General features: G+C 53.9%; 2 protein-coding genes across 4 annotated transcripts in view; one reads left to right on the top strand and one right to left on the bottom strand.

Annotated features, from left to right (window-relative positions):
- UBXN10 (UBX domain protein 10) overlaps nucleotides 1–781 on the bottom strand; it is a 9,006-nt gene extending 8,225 nt beyond the window's left edge. The window contains exon 1 of the mRNA XM_042951663.1: nucleotides 761–781. The gene's annotated coding sequence lies outside the window, so the exon portion shown is untranslated. The remainder of the gene's footprint in view (nucleotides 1–760) is intronic.
- The window catches only part of PLA2G2C (phospholipase A2 group IIC), a 21,315-nt gene extending 1,148 nt beyond the window's left edge, over nucleotides 1–20,167 (top strand). For 2 of the 3 annotated variants that reach the window (XM_042951667.1, XM_042951666.1), the window contains exons 2-5: nucleotides 6,209–6,324; nucleotides 8,376–8,520; nucleotides 10,187–10,290; nucleotides 18,170–20,167. In XM_042951667.1, coding sequence (XP_042807601.1) covers nucleotides 6,273–6,324; nucleotides 8,376–8,520; nucleotides 10,187–10,290; nucleotides 18,170–18,336 — 468 coding nt within the window. In that variant the 5' untranslated portion in view covers nucleotides 6,209–6,272 and the 3' untranslated portion in view covers nucleotides 18,337–20,167. Of the gene's footprint in view, nucleotides 1–3,483; nucleotides 3,632–6,208; nucleotides 6,325–8,375; nucleotides 8,521–10,186; nucleotides 10,291–18,169 lie in introns of those variants that run through there. The other variant, XM_042951664.1, reaches the window with a different exon arrangement.

The raw sequence follows: 20,167 nt of genomic DNA, 5'->3' as shown, positions 1-20,167 counted from the left end.
CCATCAGTCCACCTCTACCAGGGTGCTGACGAATCCTTGACCCATCACAGACGTTGCCCTAATGGAAACGTGTGGTCTCCAACCTCTACCGGACCCTCAACCCCTACTCAGAAATCCTTCCAACTCCCCCCAGTTCAGTTGTGTCTCCTTTCTCCTCCCGGGTTATTGCAAACCTTGTCCTCTCTCCTGAAACCTCTCCCCTCTCCCCCGCCCTCCTCCCACTCAGAAGAATCCTTCCCTCCTCAGAGACAAAGTAGAAGCCATCCTATGGAAGCCTTCTTGGTGCTCTGACATCAGATTACACACTCGCCTGCTTTCCTTCCTCCCTCCTTCTCCAATGGGAGGAGACCTGTCCTCTGACTCTGTCCAAGACCTCCAGCTCCTGCAGACGGCCCTGAAGCCCATTCCCTGCCACAGGGCCACACACATACACATCCTCCCCTCACTCCAGGCCTTTGCTCCCGCTGTCCCCTAGGTCTGGAAGATTCTTCCCCACCCTCCCCGAACTTCGCTTCCTCCCTCTTTTTCCCTAATGCCCACTTACCCTTCAGACCCCAACTTGTCGGATGAAGACTTGCTTCCAAAATGGACTTAAGATAGCTTTAGAAAAGGTTCTTACTGGTCTATTGCCTGCCTGCCAGGCACAGCACTAGACTCTTGGAACATACAGATGAATAACTTAGTGACTCTGTTGTTGGCAGATAATGTTACTCGACATCTAAGAACCAGATTACCGGAGGAAAGAATTAGGACTTATTACCTGGCATTGTGGCCAAATATGTACTATCTTGTCCATCCTGGACGCATGGACACAGGATTGCAATAGGGTCCAACTCTGGCCCTCCTGCAAGATATTCACAATTTGGTGGTGGTGGAGGGGGGCGGGGGGGGCATGTCACACACCCAAAGTTACAAATAAGATTATTTTCAATACAATTTGAGCCAAGAATGGAAGAGTGGGTACAGGCTGGACATGATTATGTGCCAAATGATTGTCGCAGACAGGAAGTTCTTTGGGCCTGGAAGGGGGGGGGGGCGATGGATCATCTGGGAAGTGGGGGGTGGGGGTGGGGGAATCATTTCAGCAGTGATGTCTCTTCCCTTCTCAGAAAAGCAGCACCTGATCTGTGGGAGCTGCTGGTGGGCAGGCCTCCTGCTAGGGTCACCCCCTCCCCCTACCCCCCACAGCCAGGGTGGCGTCTGAGGCCCCAAGAAGGTGCAGGAGGTGGCGGTTTTACGAGCTGTTGGCTTTGAAGCTTCCGGCTGGTGGCTTAGTTCTTGTAAATGATTCTGTCAGAAATATCTAAGCAATGCTCTTAAGGCCTTCAACGCCCACCCAAAAAAGATTAAAGTAGATCCTTCATCAGCTATTTTAATATCACCTAAGAATTATGCAATCTTTTGGAAAGTCAGATTGGCTTCTCACCCCCTATGTGTGTTTGTGTGTGTGTGTGTGTGTGTGTCCCAGTACCCAGTAAAATGTTGCCTATGCCCAGGGGCTGCTTAGTATTTAGTGGTATGTGCCCTTTGCTCCCTGGGGCCATGTAACGCACGGTGCCAGGGGAGGCTGGAGGGAAGGAAAGGAAACCAACCAGCCAATTGCTGTGCCTTCCAGCTCTTTAAAGAGATTGCTGGCTTGGCTACTTCTGTGTCTTCTCTTTCTTTAAAGAGCGTGTCTTCAAAGGACAAACCCTATAATGTCTGGTCTCTGGCACACAAATGGATTCTCAGTAAACGTGGCCAGAGGTCTCTGCCCTGAAAAATTAAATGTGGACTCATCCTCCTTCCCAGCCACGGTTTCCTTTCTCTCCAGCTTGTTCCCCAAATGGACCTTCAGCCTTTTCTCTCAGGGTCATGCCTGCCCCATCCTGCTTCCTTCCTTGAAGTTAATCCAAATTTATCCATCCTTCAATGTTAAGTCACCTCTTCCATGAAGGCCTTTCGTGACCACCTCCTTCCCACCCCCAAACCTCATGGGCTTTGGCTGATCCCTTCTGGTCCAATGGAACATGCCCAAGATGGCACCATGCACCCTCCCCAGGCAAGCTCCTCTTTCAGTGCTCTCGTCCAGAAAGGCATCATTGGCCTCCTGTGCCATAGAAAACTGACCCTCAGGATCCTTCAAGTTAATGAGTGACAGAGCACTTTCCAAACCCTAAACCAGCTGATTCCAAAGCCCACCCTGTGCCCCACCCCCACCCTGGCATTCCCGCATGGCACCTTTACCTGTACCCACCTATTGTGCTGGTCGTGAGGTTGCAGGCATGGCCCCCGGAGTCAAGGCTTGAGTTTGAATCCCTGCTCCACCCCTTGGGTAGCTGATTACACTGCTCTGGACCTCAGTTTCTACCTCTACAGAATGTAGGGCATAAGAATGGGATTGTGGTGGGGGTGAAATCAGATAATACATGTAAAAGTCTTAGCACAGTGCTGGGCACGTTGTGAGTGCTTGGTGAGCGTTAACGCTCATTATCATGTTGGTTTCATCCTACAGGGTGCCTCTCCTTCCGTAGGTTATGAGCTACTTGAGGGCAGGAACTTGCCTGTGTCTGAGTCCCCTGCTTTGCCCACACAGTGCCTGCTTCATGGTAGGTGCTCAGCAAATGAGAATAAAATTAATGAAGAGGCACTGCTGATTCCACAGTGGCTTTTCCACCGAGAGACCCAGCTAGCTGCCATTTGGTGTTCCCCAGGGATATGTGGTTTGAAGTCTAAATGACCTGCCCCAGGGGCTGGGCTGAAGCCAGGAGCTTCAGTTTCTCAGCAGCTTGTCCCCAAAGAGCACTTGGCCTCTTTTTGAACTAGCAACTTCTAGATTCTGGAGTCTATACCCAGTGTCCTATTCTGCCCTCAATCTCATCAGATGTGTTGATTGAGACTGTGGATAATCTTTAAGCAGAAGGAGGACTGAGTGCATGCTCTGGTGGAGAGAGCTTGCCTCCTGATGCACCAGCTTCCCAGGGGGACCTGCAAGAGGGAAGTTTCCAGGTAATGAAATTTACCTCTGGAAGTGCTGCATATTATCGGAAAACATCCATAAATGCGCCTACTCCCCAGTCTTCTTGAGCAGAAAATATCAAACACGGTAACTCACCTTGGCTACTGTTGACCAAGGGCTTTCAACTTCAGGAGCTTGTTGAAGCTTGCTGGCAGTCCGCGGGAGGCCAAGGTCATTGTCTCCACCTCACAGATAATGAAGCCAAGGTTCCAGGAGCTTAAAGGGCTCTGCTAGGGAGTGGTGGAGGCTTGCTCCGACCCCCTTCTCTGACCTAGAATCTCGAGTTCTTTGCTCTGCACCTTCACGGTCCCTTCCACGATGCAGCCTTTTCTTGGCGACCGGAAGCCAATAACTACTTCAGGTGCACTAGTGTTGATGCGGCTAGAGCCGTCTGTCCCTACACTCAATGGCCCTGGGTTCGTAGGCCTGGTCATTTATCGTTGTGATCATTCCTCTCTCTCCCTTGCCTTGCCAGTAACGGCCACCGCTGTAACTCCCTTCCCGTTCAACTGCCGGGTCCGAGAAAACAGAAGCTGACACCTTTTGCTGGAATGGTGTCTAAAATAAGATGGTTTGTGGCAGCTGCTTGGACACTCGGGTCGTTTTAGTTTTGTTTTCTCCTCTGTGTTTTGGGTACGTACAGCCCTTAGCTCGAGGACCCACAGGGAAACAGGAGAACAGCTAAGTGTTAGGGACGCCGCCTTTGGAGTGGACACACCTGGGGTGAGTCCCGGCTCTCTCAATTTGCGGGGCCCGATACCTCCGCCGGGCTCTATTCCCTGGTGGAAAAACTGGGGTTGATCTTCTAAGCCTCATTGGGAGTGCTGAAAGAGGATTTTAGGAGATAGTCCACAACCCATGCTTTAGCCCTGCACTGGCCCTCAGCAGGTTGTAGTTTTGCTTCCGTGTCTGTAACTCGAAGCATGATCAGATTCTGATCATTCATTCATTCATTCATTCATTCCTTAAATGCTTGTTTACTTCCCATCTCTCTGTGCCTGGTCTCCTTATCCGCACAAGGAGGGTCATGGCAACACTTCTCCAGCCGGGGGACATGAGGACTTAATGGGTAAATAGACATGAAGTGCTCAGAAGCCACGCAGGGGGGAGAATAAGTGTGACACAAATGTTACCATCCTCACCGTCAGTACTAGTGTGCACTGGGGCCTGTGCGGGCCAGTCAGGCACCAGGGACAAAGAGGGGAGCAAAATGGAATGATCTTTGACTTATGCAATGTGCAGGTTCCTTCCTCCTTATTGTCTCCATGGGGGAAAAAAGCCGAGCCATGTTTCATCACTGTCTACGCAAGACGAGTTGACAGGTCTGAGAGCATAGCTCACAGAGACCCACCAGCTTGCCGGCTGCTGTCCTAGAGGCTGGCACTGGAGTCCCTGACGGGCCCCCTCCTGTGTTCTCACCCTTCATCAAGTCCCTGGGCCTCCGGCCCTGTGCTCTTGGTTTTAGTTCGGCACAATCCAAAGCACCTGCAAATAATCAGTCCAAAGGAGAGAACCATGGCCATCTTGCCCAAGTCACGGCCGTGAAGGCGGGTGTCTGTGAAAATGCCCTGTAACCCTCAAAATGCCACACGGGCGAGAGCTCTAGGCCGCGAGCCTGGTGAGGTGGAAAGAGCACTGGATTTGGAGGTTGGGACCAGAGGTGAAGTCCTGGTCCTGCCACTTGGCAGCTGTGTGTCACTTGTCTCTGAGCGCTTGCTCTCCACAGCTGCCAAGTGAGAAAGCGAGAGGCTGTTTCTGGTAGGGTTGTATGAGGAGCAAATAGGAGCAGAATGCAAATTTAAGGAAGTTCAAGGCCCCCTCAAACACCTCCTTTTGGAGGTGGGCTCACTGCTTCTCACTCTCCATGGGCTTAGACTGGCATCCCTGGACACAGACTCTGCGACAGAGAAGTGCATTCCCAGGAGGCTCCCAAGAAAGACACGTGTCGGGAAGTGAACAGGGCAAGATTGGAGGGAAGGAGGAGTTGACACACAGACACTGATTTCACTGTCGGTAATGCATCCAGGTCTCTTTCTTTGTCTCTCCAAAGCATCATCACCTGCTCGTGTAAAAGACGTGTGTGCCTTCTTCATGGACTAAACCCTCGCAAGGTTATTTTTGCAGACTCAGAGGAGGAAAGGGAGCCAGACTGTAGAGATGGAACCTAATTTAAAAACATCCATGCAGCACTTGAAACAGAGGCCGGCTGGGACCAGGGCTGGTCAGGGCCAGGCCTTCCAGAATCCACCAGAATCTTGCCAAAGAGGGTCAAAAGTAGCAAAGGCGCCTGATGACCCCTCCCCCGCCAGGGCTCTGCAGGAGGACGCTCACTTTGAAGTTTTCCTGGGAAACTTGGTCACAAAGAGTAAATCTAGCCAAAGCCCTGTACCTGCCAAATTCTCTGGGCTCAACGGAGCTATTGTTCATCCTCCAAGTATCAGATTTAGCCTGATTTCTAATGAGCAAGACCATGGGTATTTAAAGAGAGCTGTCGACTGAGCAGTGGGGGCTCCACAGAATGACGGGGGACCCTGAGCCCACGTCCTCCTCTGTTGTCCTGTGGGAAACGGGCCACAGATAGGCACCCTCACCGTTGCTCATAGTAACAAGAGGGGTGTGTTTCGCCATCCTGGCATTTGACTGCACTAAGTGGGTTTATTTGCTTTGTGTGTGTAGGGCCCCGCAAGTCTGTGACACTGGGGGCTGTCTGGGCTCGAGGAAACTGTTCTGACTCTGTTTCTCCATCTCTGCAACAATCACAGAGACTCTCAAGTTGTGGGGATCAAATAATGAAACACCATGAAGACCTTATAGAAAACAGCAGCTGGCATTTAGTAACTTCTTAATAAACGTTTCAAATTACTGATAGGTACCTGACACTCACTCTGTAGGAGGGGCAGCCGAGGTTCCGAGGGGCTAAGTTCACGAATAAGATCCCTGAGTCTCAAGGAAGGCAGACACGGGCTGGGGGGAAGGGGGCACCATGCAAATGCGGCTAGACTTCCTGGCACTGGATTTCCATCATGGACCCTAAATATGACTTTAAACTTGGGAACAGAGGAAATGCTGACTTCTCAATATCAAAAAGAGAAGCGGGGGGGTGGGGGGGGGATGAGGTTGCCAAAAAAAAAAAATCCTTTTGCTCTGAGCCCTGCGCTGTGATTGGGGTTTCGCACCCACATGGCCTCCCCTCTTCTTGGTCACGTTCAGGAGTTCATCTGGCAAACTCCTCGTGAGCAGAGGAAGGTGTGACTGTGGTGCCTCCGACCCCCAGATGTCCTCGGGAATGAAGGCCATTGGGGTTCTCGTGGTCTTTGCCTCCTGCCGTAAGTAGTAAGGAGCTGGGAGAGCTCCGGGGTGCTGTCCTCGTGTCTGGGTGTCTGTGTCTTGGGGTGGTCCCTCCTGAGGTGGCATCGGGTGAGGGGAAATCAGGTGTCATTCAGAAGAGACTCAGGAGCGGGATAGGTTCCCACCAAACTCCTTCTGCTTCTGTTTCTTCTACAAAAGGGGGTGGTCCCAGCCTTAGGACCTCACAAAACTTCTAGAAAATCAAAGGTTGCTAACTATTTGCTAGAAAAAGGGCCTTTGACTACTGTTTTACCACACGCCCCCTCTGGGACCCTTTTTTATTTTCCTTTGGATGCCAGTTGCCTTTATTTAAAGTCTTGTAGATGCCAGAACAAAAACGCAGACCTGTATCTAGCTAGTTTAGGGACAATTAGTTCTCATCAGAAAGGCTCTCTTGTGGTGACTTATGGAATCATGGGTGATTATAGGTCATTGCTACCAGGAGATCAGATAACACAACTCCGCAAAGTGAAAAAGAGCTTCACAGGAGACAGTGTTGGAAACAGTTGTTGGAAAATTCTTTGACTCTGCTCTGGTTAGTTTGATTAGTAGAGATGTCTCCAAATCCGTTTTGCTGCTTCAACAGTGTAGCTTTCGGGTCCCTAAGTCGAAAGATGTCAAAAATGGAGTTCCCATTTTCCCTCAGTCAGTGGTGGAATTTGCTGTTTTCAAGACCATGGTGGGGGTGGGGGGGCCCACGCAGGGAGAACCAGTTCCCTCCTTGGTGTCCCCCACCCCATCAGCGCCTGAGGCACCCCTGACCACAGGAGCTTCCTACCCCCTCCGCAGTGCTTCTGCTTTGGGACAACAAAACCACAGGAAGTCTCCTGTGAACGCTTCCCAAAACCCTGCGTCTCCATCTCCGTTTTCTTCAAGTTCATGTTTTTATGTTATTGTATGGCAAAATTAATATATGCAGGTAATTAAGAAGTAAAATGAGTGAGTGTAGAATACCAAGATGAAGCCACTTCTTGGGGCGCCTAGGCGGCTCAGTTAGTTAAGTGTCCAGCTTTGGCTCAGGTCATGATCTCACGGTTCTCAAGTTCGAGCCCCGCATCCGGCTCACTGCTGTCAGTTCAGAACCCGCTTCGGATCCTCTGTCCCCCACCCCGCCCCTCCCTCCCTCTCAAAAGTAAATAAACATTTAAAAAGAAGCCACATCGCATCCCTCCCAGACTCCAGTCCTTCTCCTACACCCAGATGTAACTAACCACTCTTAAGAGTTTGATATACAACCTTCTAGGCTTTTCCACACACGCATTTTGAACATTTTAATACAAAAGTAATACATGCTCATTATAAAAAAAAAAAAGACAGCATAAAAGTATATAAACAGTGCCTATCTTTTTCTCCGCCTACTTCCTCAATCTCACTGCCCGGAGATACTGCTATTAAAAGTAGATGTTTTCAAGACATCTCCCCCGTCAGTGGATATGTAGGTGGTGTTCAATTTTTTTCATACCACAGGGGACGCGCTGCAGCAAACATCCCCCAGAATATATATATTCTTTCCCCACTTTTGTAAACATTCTGTAGAAGCAAAAAATTGCTGGGTCCATGTGTATTTGCCATTAAAAAAAAAATAGACTGAGGGCATCTTTTCTGCCTCTCAAGTATTTTGTTTCTCCTGCGAGATTGTAAATGCCTGATGATATTTGGAGAAACTGGCGTCTCTAGCTTTGAACTTTTCCCGTTAATGTTGCATTAGACCTAAGGGTGTTTCTGCCTAGGGTGGTGGATTTGGGGTTTGTTTGGTTTTTTCCGCTGGGGGTGGGGGGTGGGGGGAAGACCCAGTTGACGGTATTGTCCTGAACATCGTGGAAGCTGGGTTCTCATCCCAGACTAGCAAGAAACTGGCCATGGGACACAGTGTTCCAGCCAGATTGTCTTCCCCACGACAGGGGCTAGTGATCCCAGCCATGCTCAGGCAGCATGTTTGGGGGTCTCCTGAGGTCCCGGATGCAAGCCCTCTAGTTACTGGTATTGTTCTCACTGCACCCCGCCTTCTTTCTTACTTCCTGCCCTCCAGTGATGGCCCCTGCCCACAGCAGCTTCTGGCAGTTTCAGAGGATGGTCAAGTACATCACGGGGCGGAGCGCCTTCTTCTCATATTACGGATATGGCTGCTACTGTGGCCTTGGGGGCAAAGGGACCCCCGTGGATGACACTGACAGGTGAGTCCAAAGAGCTCATTGGATTTGCACTGAAACCGGTGCCCGAAGGGAGGCAGGAGGTTAGGACGCTTGTGTTGTAAGTAACAGAAGCCCATGGATGGTTGGCTGTCCTGTAGCCACCATCTTGAAATCCTCGTGTCTGAACAACGTGCCCTGGATTCCCGTTTTGCACCAGACCTCGAAAATTATCTAGTCAGTCCTGCCCAGAGCTCCAGAAACGTTTTCAGTTCTCAGACGTCACGGCAAACATGGTCTTCTCTCAGCAACCCAGTTTTTTAGGCTTAGAGCACAGCAAGACTGCCCTGCTGTCTCCCGGGCCTAATTCCACATTCGGGGAGAGAGAATCCCAGTGGCCCAGTTTGCAAAAGTTGTCCATCTGGGCAAGGCCACATGGCCCAACGTGGCTGCCAGGCCTACTCCTCGGCGTGGGGGTGGGGAGTGCGAGCCCCAAGAAAAAGCGGAGGTTGGGGTGACCTGGAGAGGGTACGGGGAGACAGGAACCAGGATAGTTTGCACGTCGTGTGTCTGAAGAAATAAGAAGCGAGGTGTTTCTTGCCGCTTTCAACCCCACGTGGATAAATACGTCCCTGCAGCGGGGCCTCAAATGTCGCTCCTGGAGCTTGAGTCCTCCGGGCCGGGCATGGAATAGTCCAGCTGGAGGGACCCCAGAGCCCTGCGGGGGCACTGACACCGATGAAGTGCCCATCATGGGCCGAGCACGGGGATTGGTGATTCGCACACAGGGCCTACCTTTAAGCCTTGCATTCAGTGGCCAAGGCAGTGTGAACGTTTGCATCCTACAGATGCGACTGTGAGCACCCACTAAACCAACGTGGCAAAGCCGAAGACACAGCAGCCCCTGAGTGGCTAGGTCAGGATTTGAACAAGAACTTGCCTGGTTCAAAGTCCCGGCTCTTTGACACTCTGTGCCTCCCCTTCCGAGACCAAAGGCTGGCGAGAATTTTACCACCGTTAGACAACGACGACAAACAGCAGAGAGCCCACTTGCAGGTGGGGATGGCGAGAGGAAGGACCGAAGCGTCTGGCCCAGAGCATCTTCTTTTCTGTGTCTTAGAATCCAGTCCCCGGTCTCTGCTTTCCCGCCCCTCATGCTCTGGTTGAGGCATGCCGAGCTGTTTTCTCTTTGTGGATCTTCTCCTTTCCTGTCCCCGGCCGCTCTCAGCACGGTGAGAACAAGGACTAAAGAGTTATGGGTGTTTTTGCTGACACCTGTCTCCTCAGGGACTGTCACAGAGCTTGGCACATGGTAGATGCTCAGGAAAAAGTCATTACATGAATGACTGAGCCACACGGACCTAGATTTGAGCCCCGTGTCTATCATTTGCCAGCTGTACAGTTTTGGGAAATTCCCCTCTTGGAATTCTGTCACCTCCTCTATGAAATGGGGACAATGATCACCCTTCACAGGGTTACGCTGAGGAGCTAATGGGATAGCAGAAGGTGCCAGAAAGAGCTCATAGATGTTAGTAGTTATTTTTGTAGTTTTAATATTTTCAGGAACTTACCTCCTTACCCTTCAACGCCTTCTCACGCAGGGGAAGAGGCAGGGGAGTACTTTCCAGTTTCCACCTATGGTCTTCCCGCTGATTCCCCAGGGCCCCCCCGCCAGGGAAGCCCCTCACCTCTCCTCTGCTCTGGCCCCCAGATGCTGCCTGGCACATGACTGCTGCTATGAGAAGCTGAAGCGATTCGGCTGCCAGCCTGTGCTGAACAGCTACCAGTTCCACATCGCCAATGGGTCTGTGGCCTGTGAGTAGCCTTCTCTGTAGGGAAATGGCTTTGAACCTGGGCCTTTCCTAATGTCTGCCTCCCAGCAGAAGAGTGCTTTGAGACGGAAAGTGACCATTCTAGGAGTCAAAGCTTCTCGGGAGTCTTTGCTTGGTCTCTGGTCTCTCCCGTCCAGCATCCTCTGGGAGCATGGAGCAGGTGCCTGGGGTATAGTACCTGCTCAATAAATAGTGGCTGACTTGAGACGACATGGAATCTTGCAGCTTCGCCTGGCAACCGTTGCTGTTGAGAACATTCCTTCTTATGTCTGTCTTGTGTTAACAAAGCAGCTCGGCTGTCTTTCAGTTGAACAAATATTTGTTAAGGGCGACTCCACGCCAAGCACTAGTAGGTGCCACGGGGGACACAAAAGTAAATAGGAGGGGGACGGGGAAGAGAACTCACATGTCGTTGAGGCCATTCAGGGAGGAGAGCAAAGGACAAGGGTGGGCAAGTACCGAGTGTCCCGCACGTGGGGCGTGGCCCCTAATATCCCGGGGCATGTTCTGGGGCTACCGGGGTGTGGGGTTTGTGTAGGGCAAGTTTGAAGAGCAAGCCCATTTGAAGTCACTGGGCTGTAGCCTTCTCGCGAATGCCGTTCATTCTGGTGGAACCAGTGGTTTGAGTGCCCCTTAGGGCGACTGGCCTCCTACCCCGCCTTGTGGAGTTGCATGAACTGCTTTCCTCCCCGTGTGTATTCGTGCTCAGCTGTGTGTTGAAGTCCACCTGTCTCCTCCCGAGGTCGGGGAACCACCACCTCCCTTCCCTTCATCTCCCCCTTAGAGAGGGTGCTCAGCGCCTAGACCCTAGGGCTCCCCAGCATCCCCCCCCCCAACCCAGGGCCCCAGCTCAGGACACACCCAGATTGACCGAGCAATACAGCTACACGGTCTCCCTGGTCCAGTGGTGAGACCTGAGCCATGGGAGGCTGCTGGTGGCTCAGATCCCTGCCATCTGAGGCCAGATACAGCCTGGTCTGTTTCTCAGCCTTCACAGCCTCTGGCCCCAGACACACTGTTGATGGGGAGAACCCTCTTTCCAGCATGAGCTCAAGGAGACTTCTGTGTTGGAGCTCTCTGGCCATGACTGTGCTCACACCTAAAGCAGTGTCTCTTCTGGGAGGTCCCCAAGGCCACGTACAGGAGATGGGACAGGATCAGGACCTAGTGGAGGGGCAAGGAGAGGGGGCTGGAGGAGATTGCCCTGGAAGTGTTGTTTGCTTTGGCTCACGATGCCCTCGGAGGGAGGGACAGAGTTTCTGACCACCTCTCCCCACCCCTCTGGGCCCCACTTGGTGGGATTGGGGGCGGGACAAGCCTGGCCATTGGCTGTAGGGGGGCACACACAGAAAAGGTGCCCCTGACTCTTCTCAGCCTGGCACATGGTCCTGCTTTCATATGGTTCCTTCTCATCTCTTTTCGTCTTGATCATAATATCTGTCATGTCAAGTGTTATCTTAAAGTGGTTGAAAAGTTCTCCCTTTTAGAGGAAAGACATTTGAGGAGCTCTGTCTTCTGATGCCCCCATAAAGTGCAAATACCAGGAAAGAAGGGAAAAGATGCCCTGAGGAGGGAAGTGGATTTTCAGCAGGTGCAGCCTGTGCGCGCTGTGGTCGCAGCCCTGGAGGAAGCCTCAGCCCTTTGCACCTGCTGCTGCTGCGTTCTTTTTTTTTTTTTTTTTAGCATCTTCTTTAGCACCTCTCTTCCCCCTCCCCCGTGAGGCCAGAGCCGCAGCCTGGGAGCCCAGGAGACGGAGAAGAGTGACCTGGGGGGAGAGCCCGGAGCCCCTTCCCCCGAGGTGGCACACAGGAACATCTGCTTGGCACATGCTGGGCCGCGGTAGGCGGTGTGGGCAGGGACTGGGCACTGGGCTGGGAAGTTTAGGGTCTGGGCTGTGCTTTCCAGAGATGCCGCCAGGCAGTTAGCGGCTCCTGAAGCTTGAGCAGGGCCCCCGCAGTCCAGAGCCCCGCTTAGGGAGTTAGCACTGGGGTGGGATGGGGGGACATCAGTATCCCCCGCCTCAGCTGACCCAGCCGGTGAGTGCCAGGTTGACCCGCTGTCCTCCCCACCCCACCTTGCCAAGCCCCTGCTCCCAAGAGTGGGGCCGGGAGCTGAGTGATCTGGGTTCTGATCCCGGGTCTGCTGCTGATACGTGCTGAGCCCACAAACCAGACACAGGTACATTCACTTACTTGCCCAGCATTGCTTGAGCGCCTGCTGGGTGCCCCTCCAAGGCCAGCGCTGTGTGGGGGCCGGGCGCAGAGCAAGGCAGCCTTGGGTCCTGCTCTCCTGGCACGCTCCAGAGCTGAAAGCGCCCTTAGAGACCCTCTAGACCCACACCTTATGGTAGTGACAGGGAGACTAAGGCCCAGAGAGGGCAAGAGTGTGATCCAAGTAACAGGCAGCATTAACACGCATGTGTCTGGAGCCTTTCCAGTGCTCTGGAACACACTGCTTGGCCTGAGTTTTCTGGGCCTCAGTTTCTTTATCCATGAAATAGGTATAATAGCAGCAGCTGCGGTCTCTGAGCATCTGTGACATGTGCATTACATACCGCACCTTGGACCCCTGTGATACACCCCTGGGGTGGGCATGATTATCAGGAAGGACCCTGAGGCTCAGAGAGGTTAGCGGAGACGGCCGAGGTCACGCAGCCAGGAAAAGAAGAGTCACGATCCCGACCTAGGCCGTCTGCTCCCAGAACCAGCGTCCCTGCCTTACACTGCCCTCCCCAGCAGCATGGGGCTGCCAGGAGGGTGGCGGCGGGGACACACTTGGTTGGAGGGCTCACACAGATGCAAGTCTTGTTGTCCTGTGGGCAGCATGCTCGTGAGGGGGCAGAGAAAGGCAGATGGTCTCGGCTCATCTATAACGCCCCAGATCTTTCTGTTCTAGCGTTATGGACCCTGCTAAGAGGCCCAGAGAGAGCACATACTTCGGGGTCTGGCAGAGCTGGGTCTGAACCCCAGCTGCACTCCTTCTAGCTGGGTAATTACACAACCACCCTGGGCCTCAGTCTCCTCGTCTGTAAAATGGGGATAAGAGCCTGCCCTTCCTAAGGTTGCTAAAGTAACCCCGCTGAAGGGGCTGACCCATAGCAGGTGCTTAGGTAGTGCCTTTCCTTTTAGAAGCTGAGACTTCTTTTTGCATCAAAGTTTTCTTTTCCCCTTCGCTTTGGTGGAAAAGCACTGGGATTTTCTTCATCACTGTTAGGAGGTTGCTCTGAAGCATTTCCTCTGCACCTGCATCCCCTTGCGCTAACGTCATTAACTCCCTAGAGAAGAAAAGCTCTCCCCCCACTCCGGGTTACGCTGCAGTTCAAAGAGCTGCCTTGCAAGGGTTAATGCCCCTCCCCTCCCCCCAGCCTCCAAGTTCTGAAATCCTGTACCGGAGCCTGGTCCCGGGTTGCCTAGCAACCAAGGGCTGATCTGGGATGTAGTTGGTGAGCAGGGAAGGGGAAAGGAGAAAAACAACTTGGCCTGTCCGTGTCTTTAAATGTCACCGGAAGATCCGTGCAGAGAAAGGCCTGGAACCCAAGCCCTGGGGCCAATTTGCCAGGTGGGGAAGGCTGCCCTCAGGCAACCAGGGAGGTCATTATCCCTCCTTTGAAAGGGCTTACATAAGCACTTGGAATTTGCAAGGGACTTTAAGATTAGCCCGCGGAGGCGCCCCCTCCTCCACCCACACATGCTTGTGTGGCTTGTGCAGGGGCCGTGGGAGGCCAGCCAGGTTCCAGCCGGAGGCATGTCGGAGCCTCCGCCCTTCTCCCTCTGCCAAAGAGGGAAGGTGAACATGAGAACCACTGGAATTTGCAGTTTGCAAAGATCTTTCTCCATCACTGCTGAATTGATCCCTCACAACACTTCCATCCCTGACACATCACCCCTTTTCCTCTCCTAGCATTGGTCTCCACCTGAAATTACCTTGTTTACTTAGGCTTCCCCTCTCCCGCAAACCCAAATGTGAGTTCCGGAGAGCAAGGAACAAGCCTGTCCTGTGGGGGCGTGGGGGCACTCATCCTCAATGGAACCCATAGAGAGGGACGCCCTTGGAGCTAAGTGATGTGGGGTCTGCTTGCTCAGACCTGTACCCCCAGGTCCTAGCCAAAAGCCAGGCACATGTTAAGAACTCAGGACCTGTCGGTTTGATGAGTGAATGAACGAAAACCTCATGAGATAGTTAACATAAGTATCTGTTTCCTGATTTGAAAGCGGAGGACACAGGCTTGGGGACACGCAACTTGCCTGAGGTTCTAAAGCACACACAGGTGGTGGGTCTGGCCCGAGAACCGGGCGTCCCGGGTCCTGGGACAGGGACCCTTTCCCTGACCCACAGACCGTGAGCGTCCAGGCAGGCAAGCTGTAGCACATAGCGATGGAGTGTTCATTGCATGTTCAGAGCTGAAGACGTACGATGAAAACACAAACTCCCTGGGCAGAAAGAGCCTGCCTTCTGGGAGGAGTCCAGCTCACAAAATATTCAGAAGCAAAGTACACTCAGGTGTTGACCAGTGCTATGACAAGGTGACAGGCTACAGAATGATGACAACAGAAGGAGGGAAGGCTGGCTACTCCAGGTGGCCTTTGGCTAGTGTGGCAGGAGCAGAGGCAGCGGACAGCCGGGGCTGGTGTCGCACAGGGGAACGGGTTCCTTCGTGGGGCTTGGGGGAGGGGCAGACAGGGAAGGAGCTCACCGCCTCCTCCAGTGGCAGGGGAGGCTGCCAGAGCATTTGAAGCGGGAAATGATAGCTCTAATGTTGCTCTAGAAAGATCACTCTGACCACTGTCCGGGGTGGTTGGGGAGCAAGGGAGGAAAGGTGGGGTGGTGTCAGTGAGCTGCTTCAGGAGCACCGGGGAGAAGCTACCACGGATAGTAAAGTGGAGGGGAGAAGTGTCAGATGCTGTGCGTCACGGAGGTAAATTGTCAGGGCCTGCTGATGGGCTGGATGTGGGGTGGGAAGGAAAAAGAGACTGAATCCAAGGTTCTGGGCCGGGGCGGCCACACGTAAAGTGTCGTCTATTGAGCTTCTGCAAATGGGGAAGAAACAGCTGTGAGAACACAGCAAGGAGTTCAAGATGCGAATCAGACACCCACCAGCGAGGGAAGTCGGGTGGACCCGAGCACATTGGAGTATTGAGCTCAGGGGGGACACTGGGCTGGGAAGAGAACCCGAGAGTCATCGGCACTGTGATCGGTATTGAAGGCCCTGAGATCGAACCAGAGACTCAGGGAGAGAATTTGGAGAGCAGGGAGGAGGCCTGGGACGCAGGCAGGTGGCGGCCTCGGCAGGAGGCTGAGTTCACGGAGGGCAGCGATGTGGAGCGTCCTGCTTCATCCTATTTATGGGAGTCTGTTGTGGAATGAGAAAGAATGCCCTGAAGCCATGTTCCTCTCTCATGCCTCAGTTTCCCTGCTAGCAAACTAGGAGATGCAGGAACAGATTCGGGTTTGTCTTTTGAAAAGATGGCTTGCAAACAGGGCATTTCTCGCCTTGGGGCTGCCACTCCTTCCGGGTCTTAACAGGCCTGGTCCTGCCACGGCTGTGGGATGCCCCAGGAATGAGAGTCCATGCCGTCGACCCCTGCTCGGGATCAGTTCCAGCAGGCCTGGGGCCCGGGGGAGCATCAGAGGTCACATTGTGCGTCAGGAGAGGGTCCTACTCCGTGCATCGGCAAGGACAGGACAAAGTGAGAAAGGGACGGGAAAGTGAGTGAAAAGACAAAGGAGGTGTGGAGAAGTGAGACGGTAAAGAAGAAGAGAGGAACAGAAGACAGAGATAACCAGGAGGCCAAGGCAGAGTGAGAAAGGTGTCTCAATTCAGGCTTCCAGAAAGACAGCGCCGGGGTGAGTGACAGCACAGGGTGCCAGGCCCTTTCCGGAGGAGAGCCAGGCTGAAGGGGGCAGGGCCCTGCACCCTGAGAACACCAGCCACGAGACCAAGTGGCGGACCCTTGGCCCCTGCAGACTGTGGCGGCCACCTGGGAGGGAAGCAAGGGGCATGCGCGAGGCAGTAGAGGCGAGAGACCCAGAGGGGATGGGGCGTGGCTTGGGAGGGGCTCCCGGGGGAGCTAGGGCCTGGAGAATCCTGGAGGATGCTCACAGATGGAAAGGGGGAACACAAGGGCAAAGGTGACCCAGGTGTCAGGGAGGATGGGAGCGGCGGGAGCCCAGAGCCAGGGGCGCGAGCATTCCTGGCCCATTTCCAGTGGGTGAGTGGAGGGCGCAGCTGAAGCGTGGGGTGGGTGTCGACGTGCCTTGAGAAATCAAGTCTCCAGGGAGACGTGGGAGGACAGCTTGCTGCAGGAGTTGGACTTTGGAGGGAGAAAGGCAAACAAACAGAGGACAGTCAGCACTGGATCCAACTTCAAAGGGCTCTTCTTCCCGGATGCACCACTGCCATCACCAGAAGCTCGTAGGGAGCACTCCGTGCATGCTGCAGCCAAACCACTCTCCCTGTAAACAGGGAACTGGGGTGCAGTTCTCTAGAAAGGGGAAGCCACAACCACACACACACACACACACACACACACACACTCACACACACACACACACACACACACACACACACACACACACACTCTTCAGCTCCAGTAACTAAATAAAAGATCCCCATCTAGTGGTAGCTCGGCCAAAGGGCAGACACTCAATCCCAAAGGCCCGGAGGGGCTTCATTCGCTTATCAGGGACTGTCGGTTGAGCACCTATGACGTAAGGAGCATTTGCTCCGCATGCTGGGCATACTGTGACGGACGAGACGGGCAAAGCCCCAGCTTCACAGAGCTCACACTCCGTTGAGGAGGGATAGACGGAAGCAAGTGAATACTCAAGAGATGTGCGGGTTGTGCAAAGCACGATGAAGGCAATAAACGGGGATGCGCGGGAGGGGGGCTCCTGATCAGGGGTCAGGGAGAGCCTGTCTGAGGAGGGGACATCTCATCCCAAACGATGAGATCCTGGTGAGAAGTGTTTTAGACAAGGAGAACGGTGAGAGCAGAGTCCCAGGACAAGACCGAGCCAGACCTGTGACAAAGTGGCCAGTGTGCCTGGAGCAGAGCAAAAGGCAATGGCGACGGACCAGTTGGGGAGGCCGGATCATAGCAAGGCTGCCCTGGAGACCCCGGTGAGGATTTGGACGTCCTTCCCCAAATACTAGGAAATCCAGGGGCTTGAAGCAGGAGAGTGGCCCTGATCCAGGCTGCAGTTTAAGAAAGTCCCTGTTTGTTTCTTCCCATTAGGGAGGAAGGTGGTGATAGGGACGGGGGGAGGGGGGTAGCGGCCAAGAAGGTGGAGACAAGAGGGCGGAGAGCGAAGTATTTTAAACAGAGAAATCAGCGGCGCTGGCTGTGGACTGGATGTGAAAAGTTGGAAGGCGGGTGGGGGGAGCCCAGGCTGCTGCTCGCTTTCTGGCTCGAGTGGGAGGTGGTGCCGTCTGCGAGCTTTGAGCGTGGGTGAAGGCCGGGTTGGTGGGTGGGGGGAATGCTACTTCAAGTGTTCCTTTTTGAACGTCTTAAGTTGGAGATGCCTAAGGCGTCCGAGCGAGATGGCCAGCAAGCAGCTGGACATAGTGAGTCCTGAGAGAGGGGGTCCCGTGCCCTTGGCCTGCGCGCTAACTCAGGGCGCCCCTCCGTGCAGCCCCCTCCCCCTGCCCTCCTCATTTCCTTCCAGGCTTCTCTTCCCTCCCGTCCTCGTGGCATGTCCAGGTGTGGCTGGGGACACAGGGAAAGGACGAAAGAAAAGGACTCCCCGTTTCTTCCCTATTTTCAACCCCCGACCCCTTGTAGCAAGCCCCCTGTTCTCCCCAACCTTAGGACCAAACGGAACCCCACCCCCCCCACCCCCGGTGGCTCTCTGTCTCTCTGCAGGTACATGTGCCCTCAGTCCCGGCGTCAGCTGTCTCTGTGGGCTGCGGGCATGCGAGTCTGACAAGGAGTCTGCGTACTGCTTCAGAGAGAGCCTGCCCACCTACGAGAAAACCTTCAAGCAGTTCTCCACCCGGCCCCACTGTGGGAGGCGTAAACTCCAGTGCTAGGCAGCCACAGGCCCCTGGCCGGTCAGCATGTGTTCCGGAGTCACCCTCCCGGGAAGCCTTCTCATGCCGTCCCCAACAGGCTCCAATGGTGGCTGCAGCCACCATTCAGCACAGGGCCTAGGGTACTCCTTCGTCACTCGACACCAGAGGGCTGCAGACCAGCAATGGAAAAGATAAGACCCTGGCACGCGAGGGAGGGAGACTGCCCGTTCACATGTACACAAATAAATGACGCTTTCTGATAGTAGTAAGTGCTAAGAAGCAGTACAGCAAGGTGACAGGGTAGAGAGACGTTCCCAACCCCCATCTGGGAATTCCCAGGAGGGCAGAGGACCCAGGATCTGCCCTAAACTCCCCCTCCGCCCCCACCCCAAAATCAGGATGCAGGGCGGACTTGGGAATGGGGCACACGACCCAGATCCAGCCGGGGACAGAGCAGGGACCCTGCAAAACAGGGATCCAGCCAAGGATCCGAGAAGCATGCTTTGGACTTTTTTCTCATTTGCTTGGGTTCTGCTCTCTGAAATCCCTCCGGTGGCAAAAATTAAGGCCACTTTCACCTCTCAAGAGACAGAGCGTGAGAACAGCCACATCCACTCCACGTGGATGTCGGGGCCAGGAAGACGTCGAAAAATTGGGGAAAGATGGCCTCGGAAGAGTGCGTCAGAGGGACCCGAAATTTCCATCCGAGTTCAGGAGGCCCTGGAGATATCAGACTTCGATGCTAACGAACACCAAAGTCACCTGACGTGGGCGGATTCTGTTCTTTGTCACGCCCACGTGGCGTGGTAGGTTGCAAAATCGGCCGCACAGTTGTCCTCTCTGGAGGCTATGCCTCTCTGTATCCTCGCCTCTCATGAAAGGAACGCTCAGCGTTTCCCATCAGGAAGTAGAGTCTGCTCCTCCCAGTGGTTGAATCTAAACTCTGCGCTGACCTCGTGAATTACTTTGGTCGACGGAACGTAGTGGAACGTATGAATGGTCGGTCTGCCAGTTCCCGAGCCCAGGCCTCAGCCCGGGTCTCAGGACATCTGGCGCTGCTGAGAACAAGCCTGGGCTGGCCCGCTGGCAGACGGGGGCGAGAGTGTCAGTCCGGCTGTCTCAGCTCAGACCTCAGACGTGTAAAAGCACCCAGCCAAGGTCAGGCACGCCCACTCATTGCCGACCATGACCCACGAGAGAAGCTAGCTGGAACCAAGGCAACCGCCCAGCTGACCCCAGGCTAAGTGGCCGATTGCCGAACTGTGAGCTGCATAAAGGCTGCCGTTTTAAGTCACTCAGTTGTGGTGTGGCCTGTTATACAGTTAGTACTCGCCGGTCTTCGTTCACGGCTCGCTGAGAACTGTGACCAGTTCTCCGCACTGCGCTGCACGGGGAGGCCACAAAACGTTGTGCACGTGGCCCCTGCCCCTCACCTTGTAGGTCTGGGAGGAGAAAGGCTGTGATCAAATATAATAAGGACGAACGCACAAAGGGCTGTAATCACACAGTCATCCAACAGACGTTTATTGAGCCCCCACTACGTGTCAGACACAGTGCTGGGCAGTAACGATTCAGAGATTTAAAGAAAACAAACCACATCAGGTCTGAATATCCTGGGGAGAACTTCGAGAGCCATAGCAGCTTTTAGAAGTTCAAGTTCAGACACTTACAATCTGGATTGGGTGATGCTGTCACTGATGTGAGGACAGAAAGGGAAGCCACGGGCAGGTGGTCAGCAGAGGGTCTGGGAGCCATGGCTCCTGGGCTCTGCTTTGCTCAGCTGGCAGAGTCCAGTGGTAAATTCGTCTGCCTTTCCTTCCTCCCTCCCTCCCTCCTCTCTCCCTTCCTT

The sequence above is a fragment of the Panthera leo genome, chromosome C1, assembly GCF_018350215.1.
Source record: "Panthera leo isolate Ple1 chromosome C1, P.leo_Ple1_pat1.1, whole genome shotgun sequence".
NCBI lineage: Eukaryota > Metazoa > Chordata > Mammalia > Carnivora > Felidae > Panthera > Panthera leo.
This window is presented reverse-complemented; position numbering and strand designations above follow the sequence as displayed.